At 44.0% G+C, this 19,347-nt stretch overlaps 1 protein-coding gene across 3 annotated transcripts in view; it reads left to right on the top strand.

Annotated features, from left to right (window-relative positions):
- Positions 1-15,026, top strand: part of LOC129704774 (SRSF protein kinase 3-like) — a 39,493-nt gene extending 24,467 nt beyond the window's left edge. For all 3 annotated transcript variants that reach the window (XM_055648116.1, XM_055648114.1, XM_055648115.1), the window contains 5 exons: positions 1,741-1,841; positions 2,881-2,988; positions 6,352-6,421; positions 11,078-11,170; positions 14,195-15,026. In XM_055648116.1, the coding sequence (XP_055504091.1) occupies positions 1,741-1,841; positions 2,881-2,988; positions 6,352-6,421; positions 11,078-11,170; positions 14,195-14,403 (581 nt within the window). In that variant the 3' untranslated portion in view covers positions 14,404-15,026. The remainder of the gene's footprint in view (positions 1-1,740; positions 1,842-2,880; positions 2,989-6,351; positions 6,422-11,077; positions 11,171-14,194) is intronic.
- The last annotated feature ends 4,321 nt before the right edge of the window (positions 15,027-19,347 follow it).

Genomic DNA, 19,347 nt, shown 5'->3' with positions numbered 1-19,347 from the left:
CCACTCAACCCCATTCTCTTGCCTTCTCCCCATAACCCCTGACACCCGTACTAATCAAGAATCTGTCAATCTCCACCTTAAAAAGAATATCCATTGACTTGGCCTCCACAGCCATCTCTGCCAATTAATTCTACAGATTCGCCGCCCTCTGACAAAATAAATTCCTCCCCATCTCCTTTCTAAAGATACATCCTTTTATTCTGAGGCTATGGCCTCTGGTGCTGGACTCTCCCACCAGTGGAAACACGTGTCTTTTTTTTATAAACCTCGAGAATCAGAGGACATAAGTTTAAGGTGAAGGGAGGTTGGGGGGGGGGGGGGAGAAGAGTTAATAGGAACCTGAGGAGCAACTTTTATTACACAAAGAGTGGTGGGTTATGGAATGAGCTGCCGGAGGAGCTAGTTGAGGCAGGTACTATCGCAGCGTTTAGGAAACATTTAGACAGGTACATGCATAGAATAGATTTAGAGAAATATAGGCCAAAAGCAGGCTGGTGGGACTGGTGTAGATGGGGCATGTTGGTTGGTTTGGGCAAGTTGGGCAGAAGGGCCCGTCTGCATGCTGTATGGCTATGAATCTAAATCAGCATCCTTGTTTCTCCCTATCATTCTTCCCTTCATTAAAGCAGACAGTACACATCAATAAAACACAACCGGTAACATCTGTAGTGGGGGGAAAGGCTGGAAGAAAGGTGGGTGCGGGACAAGGCCTCGCAAGTGATGGGTGGATACAGGTGAGGGAGGACTTGACTGGCAGATGGGTGGAGTACATAAGAGAGGCTAGAGATTGAAAGGACACAAGAGTGTCAGTCAAATGGGAAGAGGAGTGAAATTTAAAGCCAGAGAGAGGGATGTAGGTGCAGGAAGACAGGATGAGAAGAGCGACAGGATAGTTGGAGAAATTTGTGCACATCGGGGGTCGGGGGGGGGGGGGGGGGGGGGGGGGGGGGGGGGGGGGGCACAGGAAAGAGAGCAGGAAGGGGGTGTAACTTAAATTTGTCAATTTAATGTTCAAGGAGGAGCCGATCCTCCAGTTTGCACGTGGCTTCACTCTGGCAATAGATGAGGTCTAGGATAGAAAGGTTGGCATGAGCATGTGAAGGGGAGTTAAAATGGTCAGCAACTGCGAGATCCAGCAGGCCCAGCTGGACCGAGCGCAGGTGTTCAGTGGAACAGTTGCCGAGTCTACAGTTCATCTCGCCGATGTAAAGACGGCCTTATTGGGAGCACCCCTTGCAGCAGACAAGGCTTGAAATGGTGTATGTGAACCCCTGTCTGGGGTCCCTGCATGAGGATTGGGGAGGGGGAGTCGGGGCTGGTGTCACTTCTCCTGCGGTCATAGTGGAAAGTACCTCGGGAGGGGAAAGAACACTTCAGTGTATGTTTGTGGTTGTAAAGTGTTTTGGATGTCCTAGTGCCATTCAAGGGGGCACAAATTAGTCTTCTTTCCCCTCCCCCCCCCCCCCCCCCCCTCCCCCCCCCTCCATCCTTCCTTTGACCTCTGGCGTTCCTCAAATAAAGAATTTACAGCTTTTTTTCCCTACAATTGTTTATTTTTCTCAATACTGGCTCATTGGCCAAAATCCCAACTCCCCGATCTCACCATTCTCAAAACTCTTATTCCTAATTCTTCCCGGAGCCCAAGGGCATCATCACAATACTGGTAAGAAATGTGCTGAGCGTGAGCAGAGATTTTCTTTTCCTTATCTCCTTTGAGCTGATTTTTGTTATTATTCGCAGGGGAAATGAACACTGAACAATCACTCCCGAACCCTTTGGATCCTAAATATGCTGAAGAAATAAGCGTAAAGATCGCAGACCTAGGAAGTGGCTGCTGGACGGTGAGTGCCATTGAGTCATGGAAGGATGGCTGAGATGCTTTTCACGAGGATCCCTAGAATAATGGGTTTTGTAATTGAATGGGTACAAGTCTCAGCAAATAAATTCCTCTCCATCTGTTGTCTAAAATCACATTCTCCCCCTCACATCCAGCTCCCTGGAGGTTCATCCCCTTATTCCTACAATAAGTAATGTTTCTCTCCTCCATCGCTGATGGAGCGATCTGTACATCCCATTACAAAGTGGCTGAAAACCATTCAGTAATTTAGTGCGTCCCAAATGACATTACTGCGAGATGACTATTCGCGGGTCCAGGCAGCGGGCAGTCGAGGTTTCTGCCTGAGTCGACCGCCTGCCCCTCTTCCAGGCCTGCGTCCGTGCCCGTGTGTCCCTGGAGAGGGAGCACGCGGTGTCCACGGGGACTCTGGAGGCTTTCCGTGAACGCTGGTTGCCGCGGGGGGTGGGTCGAGTGTATTGTAGATAAAGTTAACTATTTTAATCTGATAACTGTTTAATTGTAAACTGCCAATGGCAGTCTTGATTTTGTTACTACTCTGCATTTGTGTATAATTGAATAGAAGCATTTTGGATTATTTAAAAAAAAAGACATTACTGGGGTCAAAGGTACACAAAATTGCTGGAGAAACTCAGCGGGTTCAGCAGCATCTATGGAGCGAAGGAAATAGGCAACGCCTATTTCCTTCGCTCCGTAGATGCTGCTGCACCCGCTGAGTTTCTCCAGCAATTTTGTGTACCTTCGATCTTCCAGCATCTGCAGTTCCTTCTTGAACATTACTGGGGTCAAAGTGAGTTTGGGGGAAGTTATCTTGTGGCTTCATATTAAGTGTCCATGCGATGTCTTTCCATTTGACCTACACATGTATGATGAAGCATAATCGTAGTCAGATATGTGTTAAGCTGCAAATCATGGCATTCATCATTCTGCGATGAATCTTCGCAATGATTTAGCACTTCACTGAAAACTTTGTTTAGAACTTGTCTCTCTGCTTATACACCCTTCCTCTCTGCCCTTGGCTCCAGTTCAAGCACGTCACTGAAGAGATCCAGACGAGACCATACCGAGCACTGGAGACCATCCTTGGAGCTGGTTATGGGCCTCCGGCGGACATATGGAGCACAGCCTGTATGGTAACAGATATAGGAAAGCTACGGATTGTACATTTCCCCATTGTTTATCTGATGTGGCAAGGTGGCGCAGCCTTACAGCGCCAGAGACCCTTGTTCCATCCTGACTACGGGTGCTGTCCGGGCACAGTTTGTATGTTCTCCCTGTGACCACGTGGGTTTTCTCCGGGTGTTTTGGTTTCGTCCCACATTCCAAACATGTGCAGGCTTGTAGGTTAATTGGCTTCTGTAAATTTTCCCTCGTGTGTGGGATAGAGCTAGTGCGTACGGGTGATCGCTGGTCGGCGCGGACTTGGTGGCTGAAGGGCCATTTCCACGCTATATCTCTAAACTAAACTAAATTACTTTGCAATTTAAATTAGATTATTGCAGTATGAATCATATGGATTGGCGATCTAATGTTGCCTGAGATTCTTCTCTGCGCTGATGTGTTCAATGAACCCACGGAGCAGCAGGTCAGCCTTGAGCAGCGCGACAGCCTGTGCAGAGAATGTGTGCAATGCTCATTAAAGCCTCATTGTTTATTTAAGTCGGGATGCTCCCGACAGCAACTGGTTTGCGAAATGCAATATCCCATTTGGAATGTGCACTGTGAGGTGCCACATCAATGCAAGGATGTAATGTCCTCGCATTCGGATGTGGACTGAAAGAGAGCCACTGAACGGTGGCAAAGCAGTTTCCCACAGGGCCCTTTGGAGTAACGTCTAGGGTGCAGGTCAAGTCACGCTGATTGCTTTCACCAAAAGCATCACGATGATTTCAGTGTCTTATCATGAGATTAGTGAGAGGAGGTTTCTCTTCGTGCCTTGGGGTGGAAAGGGACGTAATCAGTGCTAAGATTTAAAGTGAAGGGAGAATTAATGAAGAACGTTAGGCAAAGGGAAATAACACTGAAAAATATTGGAATGTTTACACTTAGTTTGCATGTGTAATATTTGGCGATAACTTTATTCAATTCATCATGTTTCTACAACCTGCAATGTAATAGTGGGCCGAATGCCACACAATGCCATGGAAAGCACGCGATTGGTATCCAGAGGTCGAGGCTATTGATCTAGAGATGTGAGGTTAAATCTCATTGTAGCAGCTGAGAGATTAAATAAATCTCACCATAAAACAACAGGATTTTAAACTGGAATTTGATTCACTTACATCTTTTAGGGGAAAAAATATGTCCTGGCAACCATGTCATAGTGATTCATAGTGAGATTCTGGCTACGAGTAGGTGGCCCCTCTCGGTCATGACTGACCATGGGTGATGCATCCTGGTCGGATGCAAGCCTGGGCGATGTCATATGGGGGACAGGCTGTTGCCCATGTAGCACGTCCCCCCTCTCCACGTCACTGATCGATCCAAAGGAACAGCAGGGCAGTTACAGTTTGGCACCAGCGCCGTCGCAGGAGCTGCCAGAGCGAGGTTCTAGACAACGACGAACTGCCTTAGGGGCTCCGACTCTGGATTTTCTTGAGGTTTACTCCTGGAGCCTTTTCCATGACTGGATATGGCCACAAGGCAGTGGAGGTTTTAAATCAGAGTTTCCCCTCTCCTAGATGGATTTGAGTATAAGAGCAGGGAGGTTCTACTGCTGTTGTACAGGGTCTTGGTGAGACCACACCTGCAGTATTACGTACAGTTTTAATCTCCTAATCTGAGGAAGGACATTCTTGCCTTAGAGGGAGTACAGAGAAGGTTCACCAGACTGATTCCTGGGAATGCAAAACTTTCATATGAAGAAAGACTGGATAGACTCGGTTTGTACACGCTAGAATTTAGAATATTGAGGGGCGATCTTATAGAAACTTACAAAATTCTTAAGGGGTTGGACAGGCTAGATGCAGGAAGATTATTCCCGATGTTGGGGAAGTCCAGAACAAGGGGTCACAGTTTAAGGATAAGAGGGAAGTCTTTTATGACCGAGATGAGAAAATATTTTTTTACACAGAGAGTGGTGAATCTGTGGAATTCTCTGCCACAGAAGGTAGTTGAGGCCAGTTCATTGGCTATATTTAAGAGGGAGTTAGATGTGGCCCTTGTGGCTAAAGGGATCAGGGGGTATGGAGAGAAGGCAGGTAATAATAATAATAATAATAATAATAATACATTTTATTTTTGGGCGCCTTTCAAGAGTCTCAAGGACACCTTACAAAAATTTAGCAGGTAGAGGAAAAATATGTAAGGGGAATTAAATAAATAGTAGAGACATGACTAGTACACAAAAGTAAATACAGAATTCAATACAAAACACAGTATGAGGCAATTAATGCACAGACGAAAAGGGACGGCACGTGGGGCTAAGGATAGGCAGAGGTACAGGATACTGAGTTGGATGATCAGCCATGATGATATTGAATGGCGGTGCAGGCTGGAAGGGCTGAAAGGCCTACACCTGCACCTATTTTCTATGTTTCTATGACTGCCTGCCCAGGCTGATGAGCCCCATCTGCCCAGCTATTAAGCCCACCAACTCCACACATACCATCAAGCACTCAATTTAACCCCAATCCTACCTTCATTCATTCTATTTTGCCAACTTCTCCAAAGTTTACCATTCATCAACACCCTGAGGGCAATTTACAGTGTCCAATTTACCAAACAATTTTTAGACCGTGACAGGGAGAAGCTGCTACCTCCATCATGGACAAGACCAGATATCGCAGAAGCTATGAGGCACCAGCACAACTGCTGTCTCCTCTTGTCCTTTAAATTATTCCATTGCTACTGAAACGTGGTTGATATTTAACTATCTAAAGTCAATTCATAAACATCAGGGACAATTAAAGATGAGAGGCAAGTGCTACCCTTATCTGCAACATCCAGATTCCGTGAACGAATATTTAGCTAAGTTTAGTTTAGTTTAGATTCATTTATGAACACCAGTACTGAGATAGAGTGAAAACCTGTTTTTGTCGCGTGCTATCCAGTCAGCGGAAAGACTATGCATGATTACAAGCTATGCATTAGTGATAAATGGACCCCTCTCAAACCAAGGCCATTCCTTAACTTTGCAATGCACTGTCCGTCTCAATTGCAGGTGAAAACAAGAAAATGTAAAGGGGAGCCACAGTTCCCCACGGTTATCTCCTCTCTTTGCAGTCTTCTGAACAAGCCCATGCCCAATGAGTACAGAACCATGCAGCGAGAATCACTCCACGATCAATAAGTCTCTGAAGTAGAATCCTCCAAAATTCATGAAAGATGAGAGATTCACTGACTTTGATCCTGCCAGCATTATGCTGTTGATATTTGTGTGCTGTGCTAGATACTGCAGACTTTAATTACCTTCAAAGTTTCACAGAATGTGATTGTTTCGTGTGCATTTCATGTTCTGTACTTCACAAGGTGCCTGCCTCTCTTTCCATACACAGGCACTTGAGTTGGCGACAGGTGAATACCTGTTTGACCCTCGACCCGGAAAGACCTTCTCCCAAGATGAGGGTAAGGGAGCATCTTTTAATCAAGATTAGATGGGAACATTGACCCAGTTAAGTATATTCTCTAATATATTCCCTTCCGCTAGGTCAATCGGCAAATGTTTATCCAATCATAAGGACAAAAGAATATCAGTAGACACGGAGCAATAAGGAACAGCATTGTTGCTTCCAGCCCGTTTCATCATTCCCTGTCCAAACCCTATATCCTCTGATTCCATGGTGTTTCAGACTAGGCCTCTAACGTGATTAGTGTTTAAGAATCCATGACCCTACTGGGATATAGAATTCAAAAGATTTGTAATTCCATAGGTATGGAACGTCCTTCTCATCCCAGTTCTCAATGCTGACCCCTTTTCCCCGGACTGTGCCCCACCCGTCCGTTTCCAGTCTCTCCATCTGGGGGGGATCAGGCTCTCTGTATAGAACAGTACAGCACAGGAACAGGCCGTTCAGCCCACGTGTCTGTGCCGAACATGATGCCATAACCAATCCATCCATTGCCTGCATATTATTTTAGTTTAGTTTGGTTTATTGTCACATGTACAGGGGTACAGTGAAAAAAACTGGCCTACCGCTCTTCACTGGAACCAGCTACTCACAACTGCCAGATTTTTCCCAGGTGATGGTATAGGTTCAGGATACCTGAGTGAAGTTAAGAGTCTGGAACTGCGCACATTTGATCAACCTTGACGCAACTGCACGCTTCCATCAGTGTACACCTAGGGCAGGGGAAGGATAAGTGGAATTCACTTGCGTTTGACCCAGATATCCCAGCATTTAGTTTTGGAGATCTCCCTGCAAAAACTACACCAAATATAGTCATTGACTTCAACAGAAAAATTAGCTAGAAAATGAGCCGTAGAAGCTGGGTTTTTTTAATTTGCCCCTTTTTTCTTTAATTGAGTTGATTTTAATGGATTATATGTGGATTTAATTGTTTCAAAGTGTTTTTTTCTTGAATATATTTTAAATTGTTCAGAATTGGTATAATTTTTTTATGGTATTTTAAATTATTTCTTTCTTTTCAAATTTTGGTCAATGTCAAAAGTACGCACAGAATTTCTATATTTTTTGACAGCAGGATGGGGCTTAGCTGTTTAACAGAGAAAGTAGATAAGTGTAGCATTGTAACAGGCCTTCAGCCTACATTGTTTATGCTGGACATAATACCAAGATAATTAAGCTCACCTGCCGACATGTGATCCATACTGCTCCATTCATAGCTTATCTAAAAACATCTTAAATGCCACTATCATGTCTGCCTGCTCTACCACCCCTGGAAGTGTGTTCCAGGTACCTACTACCCTCTTTGTTAAAAAACAACTTGCACTGCACATCTTTAAACACTTTCCCAAAGCAACTCTCGGGGTAGGTTCTGTCAGCTTCACACATTCATTAGTCAGAGGAGCAAAATTAGGCCATTCGGCCCATTGAGTCTGCTCCACCATCAATCATGGACCTTTCCCTCTCAACCCCTTGTCCTACCTTCTCTTAAGGGACATATAACTCACCTGTATAACTCATTATTACCTACCCCACAGCCAACAACGGACCATTGTGGGCTCCACCTTTCCTTGATTATCGTTGCTTTTTGCATATCTTTCATTCATTTGTTCCATGTACTGTCTGTATCTCTCATTTCCCTTTCCCCTGACTCTCAGTCTGAAGAAGGATCCGGACCCAAAACATCACTTATTCCTTTTCTCCAGAGATGCCGCCTGTCCAGCTGAGTTACTCCAGCTTTTTGTGTCTATCTTTAGTTTAAACCAGCATCTGCAGTTCCTTCCTACACATTGTAAATTGTCTTTGGTGTGTGTACGATTGTTTTAGTGTGCCGGGGATCACTGGTCGGCACAGACTCGGTGGGCCGAAGGGCCTGTTTCAACGCTGTATATCTAAACTAAACTAAATTTCCAGTTCATTCCAGATTGACATGAACTAAGCAGAAATATTAAGCCCTAGTCTCTGCCTGTCGATAGTTTGATGCTCCTTCACACGTCAAAGTGCCCTCCATAATGTTTGGGACAACGACCCATCATTTATTTATTTGCCTTTGAACTCTGCAAATTGAGATTTGTAATTGAAAAAAATCACATGTGGTTAAAGTGCACGTTGTCAGATTTTATTAAAGGATGTTTTTATACATTTTGGTTTCACCATGTAGAAATTACAGCCGTGTTTATACATAGTCCCCCCATTTCAGTCCCTCCCCCCCACCATAATGTTTGGGACACATGGCTTCACAGGCGTTTGTATTTTCTCAGGTGTGTTTAATTGCCTCCTTAATGCAGGTATAAGAGAGCTCTCAGCACCTAGTCTTTCCTCCAGTCTTTCCATCACCTTTGGAAACTTTTATTGCTGTTTATAGACATAGAAACATAGAAACATAGAAATTAGGTGCAGGAGTAGGCCATTCGGCCCTTCGAGCCTGCGCCGCTATTCAATATGATCATGGCTGATCATCCAACTCAGTATCCCGTACCTGCCTTCTCTCCATACCCCCTGATCCCCTTAGCCACAAGGGCCACATCTAACACCCTCTTAAATATAGCCAATGAACTGGCCTCAACTACCCTCTGCGGCAGAGAGTTCCAGAGATTCACCACTCTCTGTGTGAAAAAAGTTCTTCTCATCTCGGTTTTAAAGGATTTCCCCCTTATCCTTAAGCTGTGACCCCTTGTCCTGGACTTCCCCAACATCGGGAGCAATCTTCCTGCATCTAGCCTGTCCAACCCCTTAAGAATTTTGTAAGTTTCTATAAGATCCCCTCTCAATCTCCTAAATTCTAGAGAGTATAAACCAAGTCTATCCAGTCTTTCTTCATAAGACAGTCCTGACATCCCAGGAATCAGTCTGGTGAACCTTCTCTGCACTCCCTCTATGGCAATAATCTCCTTCCTCAGATTTGGAGACCAAAACTGTACGCAATACTCCAGGTGTGGTCTCACCAAGACCCTGTACAACTGCAGTAGAACCTCCCTGCTCCTATACTCAAATCCTTTTGCTATGAAAGCTAACATACCATTCGCTTTCTTCACTGCCTGCTGCACCTGCATGCCTACTTTCAATGACTGGTGTACCATGACACCCAGGTCTCGCTGCATCTCCCCTTTTCCTAGTCGGCCACCATGAACATTATCAACAGGAAGACCAAAGTTGTGCCAATGAAAGTCAAGGAAGCCATTATGAGGCTGAGAAATACGAATAAAACTGTTAGAGACATCAGCCAATCCCTAGGCTAACCGAAATCAACTGTTTGGAACATCATTAAGAAGAAAGAGAGCACTGGTGAGCTTACTAATCGCAAAGGGTCTGGCAGGCCAAGGAAGACCTCCACAGCTGATGACAGAAGAATTCTCTCTATAATAAACAAAAATAACCAAACATCTGTCTGACAGATCAGAAACACTCTTCGGGAGTCAGGTGTGGACTAGTCAATGACCACTGTCTGCAGAAGACTTCATGAACAGAAATACAGAGGCTACACTGCAAGATGCAAACCACAGGTTAGCCGCAAAAATAGGATAGCCAGGTTACAGTTTGCCAAGAAGTACTGAAAAGAGCAACCACGCTTCTAGAAAAAGTTCTTGTGGACAGATGAGACGAAGATTAACTTTTATCAGAGTGATGGCAAGAGCAAAGTATGGAGGAGAGAAGTAACTGCCCAAGATCCAAAGCTTACCACCTCATCTGTGAAACACGGTGGTGGGGGTGTTATGGCCTGGGCATGTATGGCGGCTGAAGGTACTGGCTCACTTATCTTCATTGATGATACAACTGCTGATGGTAGTAGCATAATGAATTCTGAAGTGTATAGACACATCCTCCCTGCTCAAGTTCAAACAAATGCCACAAAACTCATTGGCCGGCGGTTCATTCTACAGCAAAACAATGATCCCAAACATACTGCTGAAGCAACAAAGGAATTTTTCAAAGCTAAAAAAAGGTAAATTCTTGAGTGGCCAAGTCAATCAACCAATCTGAACCCAATTGAGCATGCATTTTATATGGTGAAGAGCAAACTGAAGGGGACTAGCCCCCAAAACATGCATATGCTAAAGATGGCTGCAATACAGGCCTGGCAGAGCAGCACCTGAGAAGTCACTCAGCAACTGGTGATGTCCATGAATCGCAGACTTCAAACAGTCATTGCATGCAAAGTATATGCAACAAAATACTAAACATGACTACTTTCATTTACATGACGTTTCAACACTGCTGTAATTTCAACATGGTGAAACCAAAATGTGTAAATTGGCCTTTATTAAAATCTGACAATGTGCACTTTAACTACATGTGATTTTTTTTCTATTACAAATCTCAAATTGTGGAGCACAGAGGCAAATAAATAAATAGATGAAGGGTCTTTGTCCCAAACATTATGGAGGGCACAGTATGTATCCCTAACACACATGGACACTCTTTGACATTCACACTCTATTTTCTGCTTGCGTTCAGGGTCAAGGCCCAGTACCATGATATGAGTCAAAGTAACTCTGGCAACATGGACTGGATTTTATTACATTGTGTCGCTCCAGGGGATCTAGTTGTGTTGGACTTATATAGAGAAGTTATCATTGGTTTCAGATTTGCAGTGATGGCAAAACAAGATGTCTTATCATTCTTTACTTATCCTTCCTCCTGCTCTTCTCCATAACAGACCACATTGCACATATTATTGAACTGCTCGGGAGAATCCCTTTGAAGTGTGCACTATCTGGAAAGAATTCCAAAGATTTCTTCAACCCACAAGGTAGGGTTAAAAATGGATATAAATCCTACACTATATCAATTGTGAATTGTTCTCAGCAGAGCCTGCACCGCAAGCCTTCAAAGTTGTCTTCAGTTAAAGCTTAATAGATAAGGGCAGCACTGTGGCGCACAGCTCTTGCAGTGCCAGAGACCCGCGTTCAATCCCGACCAAGGGTGCTGTCTATTCGGAGTTTGTACATTCTCCCTGTGACTGCATGTTTTTTCTCTGAGATTGAATTCTATATTGAATTCTACAGTATCAGATTAACTTACTTTCTCAGTCTGTAACAGGACTGCTCTCTCAATCATCTGTGATGGCGGCTTGGTTATTTTTCTCTCTATTGCACTGCCTGACCTGATGGTCCTGTCCCACAGACTGCATTTTGCAACATTTACATTCCTTTCCTAATACTCTCTATTTGACCTCATGAAAAAGCTTTAATAAGCAGACTATGATCTCCTTTCCTTACAATCCCCATTAACCCATCATCCAGGTGTGGGCACACCCTGTCAGAGATAATTCCTTTGTCTAATTCATCCCTTCCCACCCTTCCTTAAAAAATACAGGCCCACCACCGATTTACTGGCATCCTTGGTTCCAGAGCCTTTCTGGATTATCTGTTTTGCTGGACCAACAGAGGTCACGGCCTTGGGGGGGCCGAGATACTGGCCCGCAAAGTCAGCCTCAGATGTCTGCTATGGGAATGGATCTAACGGCTCCGGCTGTGCTGGAGTTCCAGAGCCCCGGCCGCAGGTGGCAAATTCGACCTGGCGATCGGCCGTGGAAGTCCCGATGAGGTAGAGATCGGTCGCCTCACCCGGCCTGGGTGCCACATTTTCTGGGGGATTGGATTATGTCCGGAATAAAGGGGGAGCCGGACCACCAGTTGCTGGAAAATCGTGGTGGACCTGTACTCATTTTCTTTCTTCCCAATCTAACAAAGGTTATTTAAGCTGTAATCCTCAAACATCTATATATTACTAAAAGTAAGATCCTGACTGCTTTTGATTCACTGCGATGTGGTTTCCGAGAGAACGCCATCATTTTTGGCCACCTTGCTCAGAGCCCCCCTCCGCCGGACTGGACCGGAGGATTTTTCCCATCAATGAAAAATCAGAGAGATATTAATGTTTTAAAAAATGTTGCCATTCTCTCTGCTCCCCCCGCTGGCGGCAGGGGGGAGGGACTATAAAACCCGGAAGTGTAGTGGCTCACTCAGAGGGTGACGTCAAGATGGCGCCGTTGAATAATTCAGGAGGGCTGCTCTGTCTATGGTGAGTGTGTTTGTTGGATGTTATTTAAAACATGTTTTTGCTTCAGCACCAGCAGCCTTAACAGGAGGCTTTAAACATTTGTTTTACACACTGTATATTCAACACGTTCTGAAGTTACTTGGCATTTTAGCATTGGGTGAGTGAATGAGTGTGTGTGTGTGTGTGAATGAGTCTGTGTGTGTGTGTGAATGAGTCTGTGTGTGTGTGTGTGTGTGTGTGTGTGTGTGTGTGTGTGTGTGTGTGTGTGTGTGTGTGTGTGTGTGTGTGTGAATGAGTGTGTGTGTGAATGTGTCTGTGTGTGTGTGTGTGTGTGTGTGTGTGTGTGTGTGTGTGTGTGTGTGAGTGTGTGTGTGTGTGTGTGTGTGTGTGTGAGTGAGTCTGTGTGTGTGTGTGTGTGTGTGTGTGTGTGTGTGTGAATGAGTCTGTGTGTGTGTGTGTGAATGAGTGTGTGTGTGTGTGTGTGTGTGTGTGTGTGTGTGTGTGTGTGTGAATGAGTCTGTGTGTGTGTGTGTGTGTGTGTGTGTGTGTGTGTGTGTGTGTGTATGAGTGTGTGTGTGTGTGTGTGTGTGTGTGTGTGTGTGTGTGAATGTGTGTGTGTGTGTGTGTGAATGACAAGGAGAATTGTCAGTGTACCAGTGCATGCCAGCGTACCAGGTGAGTGACTGCCAGCCTGCCAGCCCACGAGCCGTAAGTGACTGAACTGCCTGCCCAATAATCCATTCAGTCCACCCTCTCCCCCTTCTCTCTGACAGTCTGCCACCTGTTTTGGGCAGAGTTTCTGGCAGTTTCTCAGCTGCCAGCCTGCCAGGTCCGAGTGACTGTACTGCCAGGCCTCAGTGACTGAGCTGCCAGCCCAAGAATCCATTCGGCCCACAATGTCTATACTAGCCCTCTGGAAACCAGTACCTTTGGCCCACACTAGCGCAACAGAAAGCCCCCCCCCCCCCCCCCCCCCCCCCCCCCATTGGCGAGCAATATTGGAATTGGTGGAGAGGTGGAATATTGCACTGGGTGACCAGCCGTCCCGTGTGATGCTGGGACCCAACGGGTCCCACTTAGTCTAGTTAAATCTGTATTTCTCTTTCCACAGAGGCTGCATGTGTGTTTCTATCGAGTTCATTTTTATTTGGGAAGGAGATGTAGCGACTGAAGGGTTCATTTACACGAGCAATGCATGCTGGGGACAACTGTGCAAAATTAATTGAATTTGTTGATTGAAACCCAGGCAACCCGGTTTTCAGAGACACTTGAAGAGTTGGCAGATCATGGAGGGAATGCAATTCGGACACAATGGTTTTCAGAGGGAGCTGCAACTCTTCAACCAGAACATCTTTTCTTTCTGTGTAGAAAAGAACTGCAGATGCTGGTTAAAACCAGACACAGACACAAAATGCTGGAGTAACTCAGCAGGTCAGCAGGCAGCATCTCTTGAGAAAAGGAATATGTGACATTTTGGGTCAGAACCCTTCTTCAGACTGTTCTGACCCGAAACATCTCCAATTCCTTTTCTCCAGAGATGCTGCTGATCTCTGCGATGCTGCCAATCTCCTGAGTTACTCCGGCACTTACGTCCAACTTTTCGTTCCCCTCCCCCACAATCAGCCTGAAAGAGGGGACTGAGCCAAAGCATCATCTACCCATGTTCTCCAGAGATGCAGCCTGACCCGCTGTTACTCCAGCATTGTGTCTTTTTATTTTGTAAACCAGTTCAGTGTTCCTTCATTGAATTTGTTTCTGTCTCTACCTTCAGGTGAACTACGTCACATCAAGACACTACGACCTTGGGGTCTTTATGATGTTCTCATTGAGAAATATGACTTCCCGTTGAATGAAGCAGCTATTTTTTCAGACTTCCTTCAACAAATGCTTAGCTTTGCGCCAGAGAAACGAGCAACTGCCGAACAGTGTCTCCAACACCCTTGGCTGAACAATGAGATCTACAACGACTGCTTCAGTTAGATTTCTATTATCCATTACAATACATGGTAGTGGATAATGGTGATTGCAAGAGTCCCGGAATTTGGCTTGATGTGTTCTGTTCCGAAATATTTAAGGCAATGAAATAAAATCAAATACGAGAAATGCAAAATCAAAATCAAATATACATGTGAAATTTTTGCAAAAGATATACAAGGCAAATGTGATCATGCTGTGGAATAATTGGATTGTAGCTCAAACTGTTCCCCTTGAGCAGGAGTACAACTTTCATTCCTTACACCTGCTCCACCATTTTATAAGATCATGGCTATCTTTTATCTCACTTATGCCACTTTCCTGCACTTCAAGTGATTCCCTTGAAATCCAAAAATCGATCAACTTATATCTTGAACGTACTCAGCAATTCAGCAGGTGAACCCTCTTGGGCTGGGAAAGTCAAGGGTTGATTATCATCTGGATAAACTAAATCTAATCTAAACTAAACTAAATCCCATTCCCCCATTTACTTCCCTGTATTCTATTCTCTCCCTTGTACCCAATAACATTTCCTGATTCTCCTGTCAACCACCTGCTGGGGCAATTTACAATGGCCACTTAACCTATCCACCAATATGCCTTTGTAGTGTTGAAGAAACCAGGATCATCTCAATTTAATATATGTAGGAAAGAACTGCAGATGCTTGTTTAAATTGAAGATAGACACAAAATGCTGGAGTAACTCAGTGGGACAGTCAGCATCTCTGGAGAGAAGGAATGGGTGACGTTACAGATCGAGACCCTTCTTCAGACTTCCTTCTCTCCAGAGATGCTGCCTGTCCCGCTAAGTTACTCCAGTATTTTGTGTCTATCTTCAATTTACTATATGTTCTATGCCTTTCCAGATCAGGAGGATGAGAAAACGATGTATAGCTTCCCCTGTGAAGATAATGACCAGAACTGTGCAAGTACGAAGAAACCTGGGATAAATAGTTGGCATGACAGAATAAATTAGCAATCTGCTTGTCAAGGACATGAAATCTTTATTGGATAGTGTTAGTGGCAAGTAGAACAGGAAGGATCATGTGTGCCTTGGCAACACCTTAAATTATCCAGAGGACCTTTGCCAGTATTAATTAGCACGAGAGGTATCCAATGTCGTGATGTAGCATCCAGTACAGGCCCACCACCGATGTTCCGTCACCCTTGGTTCCAGAGCCTTTCTGGATTATCCGTTTTGCTGGAGCAACGGTCATGGTTTGCCGAGAGTTGTCAAATGGCATTGTGAACGGTCCATTCAAGCCCCCGAGGGATCGAAATACCAGCTCACAAAGTTGGCCTCGGAAGTTAGCTATGGGAACGGATCTACTGGCTGCGGCCGGGCCGGTGTTCCAGAGCCCCGGCCAAAGGAGACAAATTCAATCTGCCCATCATCCATGGAAGTCCTGATGAGGTCAAGATTGAATGTCTCCCCGGCATTTTTGTGGGGACTTCCGGGGGCAATTTGAAGTGCGCTCTTGTAATTTTAATCCAGGTTAAAAAAGGTGCTGGACCATCAGAAAATCGGTGGTGGACCTGTATTACAAATTACATTATTTTGGAAGAAAAAAAATGAAGATGGTGAAGATTCTGCTGATAAAATGACAGAGATTGCTACTTTTGTATTTGAATTGTCATCCAATAGTGACGTGTGGGGCAATAAAGCGATAGCAGGGTACAAGAACTATTGTCATACTTCCATCCAGGACCAGCATAGTGTATAGCTATTTTCTGCTCAACATTCTCCTTGTGAGTTTTTGACCCAGAATAATGCTCGCAGAATGTGTGAACATCGTGCAAGATAAGACAACATCAAAATCTCATCCAAATGGTTGGTAATTCAAAAACACCCCATGAGAGGAATTTCTTGCAATACAAGTACTTCCCTCTAAATGTACCTTCTTCTTTGACATGTGCTATGAAAAGCAGCTCTATTTATCTCTATGCAATTGCAACTCCGAGTTCAATAGACACAGCTTCACTCAGCTCACTGGGATTGTACGCACTCGCTTAAACACAGGTTTATTATTTTCACTGGAATTACAAAAACAGCTTCATTCACACTGATGCGTTTTCCCTCACTGTAATAGACAAAGCTCCATTCACTCCATTGGATTTGCCATCTGCGTGATTAATTTGTCTGTTAAAAAAAATATAACCATTGGCAATGGTTTGATCTTGGTTTGATCACCCCTTTGGCATGTTCTCAGCTCGACAGTGTTGGCCCATTCAAAGTTGTTGGACAATTGGTGGCAGCTGAGTAAATGAGAGGTGCAAAGGTCGCTCTATTACACAGAAAGAAAATGCCAACACAAACAGCAGATTCGGCAGTGGGGGACTGAAAAAGCCTAAGGTCTTACTTGTTGTGTCCCTTTGCCAGAAATTAGATGACGGAAGTCTGCAAAGTTTTTTTATTCTTTCACAGGATGCAGACATTGCCAAAGGTGGGCATTTGTTGCCCATCTCTGACTGCCACTGAACCGAGTGGCTTGACAGATCATTTTGGTGCCAACAATATCTCCACGGGTAGCAACAAGGTACTGCAGATGCTGGTTTACCAAGGAAAGTCAAAAAATGCTGGAGTAGCTTAGCAGGTCAGGCAGCATCTCTGGAGAACATGGATTGATGATGTTTCAGACCGGGACCCTTCTTCAAACTGAAATGTCACATATCCATGTCCTCCAGGGATGGTGCCAGACCAACTGAGTTACTCCAGCGTTTTGTGCCTTTCATTCTCTAATATTTCCATGGATATGAACCAACATATTGGCCAAAGTGGAGAGGGATGTCATATTTTCTACTTTAGCTGCCAGTAAGAGTCTGAAGAAGGTCTGAAGAAGGTTCCTGACTTGAAACATCGCCTGCCCATTTTCTCCAGAGATGCTGCCTGAACCACTGAGTTACTCCAGCACTTTCTGTTTAGCTGCAGCAATTGGCTATATTATGAGAGGTTTAGACTGATTTTCCAGAGACAAGATCAGCTTCTACCTTGGCAGTTCTGATTTTACTATTCCGTTAATTAAACAAATTAGGAGAAAAAATTAAGTATCTGATCTGAAGATGGTAAAAACTTATCCACTTCCCCCTGGTAATGGAGGGTGAGTAGTAAGCCAGTGCTTCCAGAAATGCGGAGGTATTATAGGTATGTTGCAAAGCCTACCTGAAGCGTCGCTGAAAATCTGTCGCTGCGGGTGTGCGCGATTTTGGCGCCGTTTAGAGGGGGCGGGTTTAAAACGCGATTTCCCCTAGGCTGTTCCAATCGAGGATGTTCAGCCTAGTTAATTATTTACGGAAAATCGCTTGAATATTACGTCGCTTTAGCTATTATTAGTTTTAAAGGCTTTATATAATTGTTGTAGTAGTTTAAAAATTAACCTCTAAACCCGCGACCACCAGCAACCGGCAGGGTCTCATACAGCAGACAACAGAAGGTAGGCTGTTTATTTTTACATTAAAAAGGGCTTCTTAAGATCCCTTTATACAAAGTTTAATGTTGCGAGTAGCTCATTTTGGCCCCATTATATCCCGCAGTATTTTTCTGGGCATTTGAGGGCACAAATCTACCGCAATGTGAACGTTCTAAACCAGCGCGTTCACAGGATCCCACTAGAAAGCTGATTTAAATGGACTTTAATTTACAGCAATTGAACACTAAATTCCTTCCATTTGGCCTATAAATTAATGTAAATGAGATTTAAAAATCATGTTTTATTGTGAATTATTTGTGAATATTATTTGGACACTTAGGCTATTTAAAAATGTTAATCATTTATTAAGAAATAGATAGATGTTTAGATCCAGTAATTGAAGTTTGAAATTAGCTCCAATTGGGTAACTAACTAATTATATGCTTTAATTTCAGGTCATCCAAGTAAGATTGATTTATATTTGTTTCAGAATGCTTCAATCTATGATAACTGAAAATTTCATTCAGTTCTCTTAATTTTTAAGAAAGTTATGGGCTTTTGACTGTCCATGATCACAGCTTTTTTTGTCATGTCCATAGAAAATCAAACAAGATGCTAATTTCCGAGTATGAAAATGGCCATAACTCTTTAAATACTTGAGATATGAAAGTGAATTAGGTGTCAAATTAAACTTCTTTTTATGCTTTATCTGATGGGATAAATTGCAGACTTGATTTTTAAAATCTCAAAATTTTGTAACATTGCTAGGTATTACAGTTTGGACCTGCATACAACAATTTTTTTTATAAACCAAGGATGAGGATAAGGGCGTCAAAGGATGAGAATACAGTAATACAATCCCAAGTGGAATATCTAGATTGTCTTACGGTGTAACATGCCAAAATTTATTAGGAGCCTTTATTATAACTGGTGCTTGTACTATAGATATGTATCTAACTGGAATCACCAACAAACCACAACCAAACATTTATACATAAAACACTCTCTCTTGATGTATTCAAGTGAGAGTTTGAATTGACTCTTAGGGTTAACGGAATCAAGGGATATGGGGAGAAAGCAGGAACGGGGTACTGATTCTGGATGATCAGTCATGATCATATTGAATGGCTCGAGGGGCCGAATGGCCTACTCCTGCACCTATTTTCTATGTTTCTAAGCACCATAGTAATGGGCACTGCGCTGATGAATTACAAGAGATGGGCACTCATTGGGTGCTGTATGTGCACTTTCTAAATTGTGGGCAAATATGTTGGTTGTAGTCTTTTGGCTCCTTTTCCAACTTTAAATATTCAGAAGAAACCCACTTGTTCACAGGAAGAGTTCCTCCAGTATTTTATGTTCTGCTCAATATTCCAGCATCTGCAGTGCATAAGTTATAGGAGCAGAATTAGGCCATTTGGCCCATCAAGTCTACTCTACCATTTCAACCCCATTCTCCTGCCTTCTCCCCATAACCCCTGACCAGTTTCTTGTGTCAATGTGTCTTTGGGACGTAGGAAGCAATCCATGTAGTCACAGGGAG

This window comes from Leucoraja erinacea, chromosome 16 (assembly GCF_028641065.1).
Source record: "Leucoraja erinacea ecotype New England chromosome 16, Leri_hhj_1, whole genome shotgun sequence".
Taxonomy (NCBI): Eukaryota; Metazoa; Chordata; class Chondrichthyes; order Rajiformes; family Rajidae; genus Leucoraja; species Leucoraja erinaceus.
The sequence above is the reverse complement of the archived record's forward strand: the minus strand, read 5'-3'. Positions and strand labels throughout refer to the sequence as shown.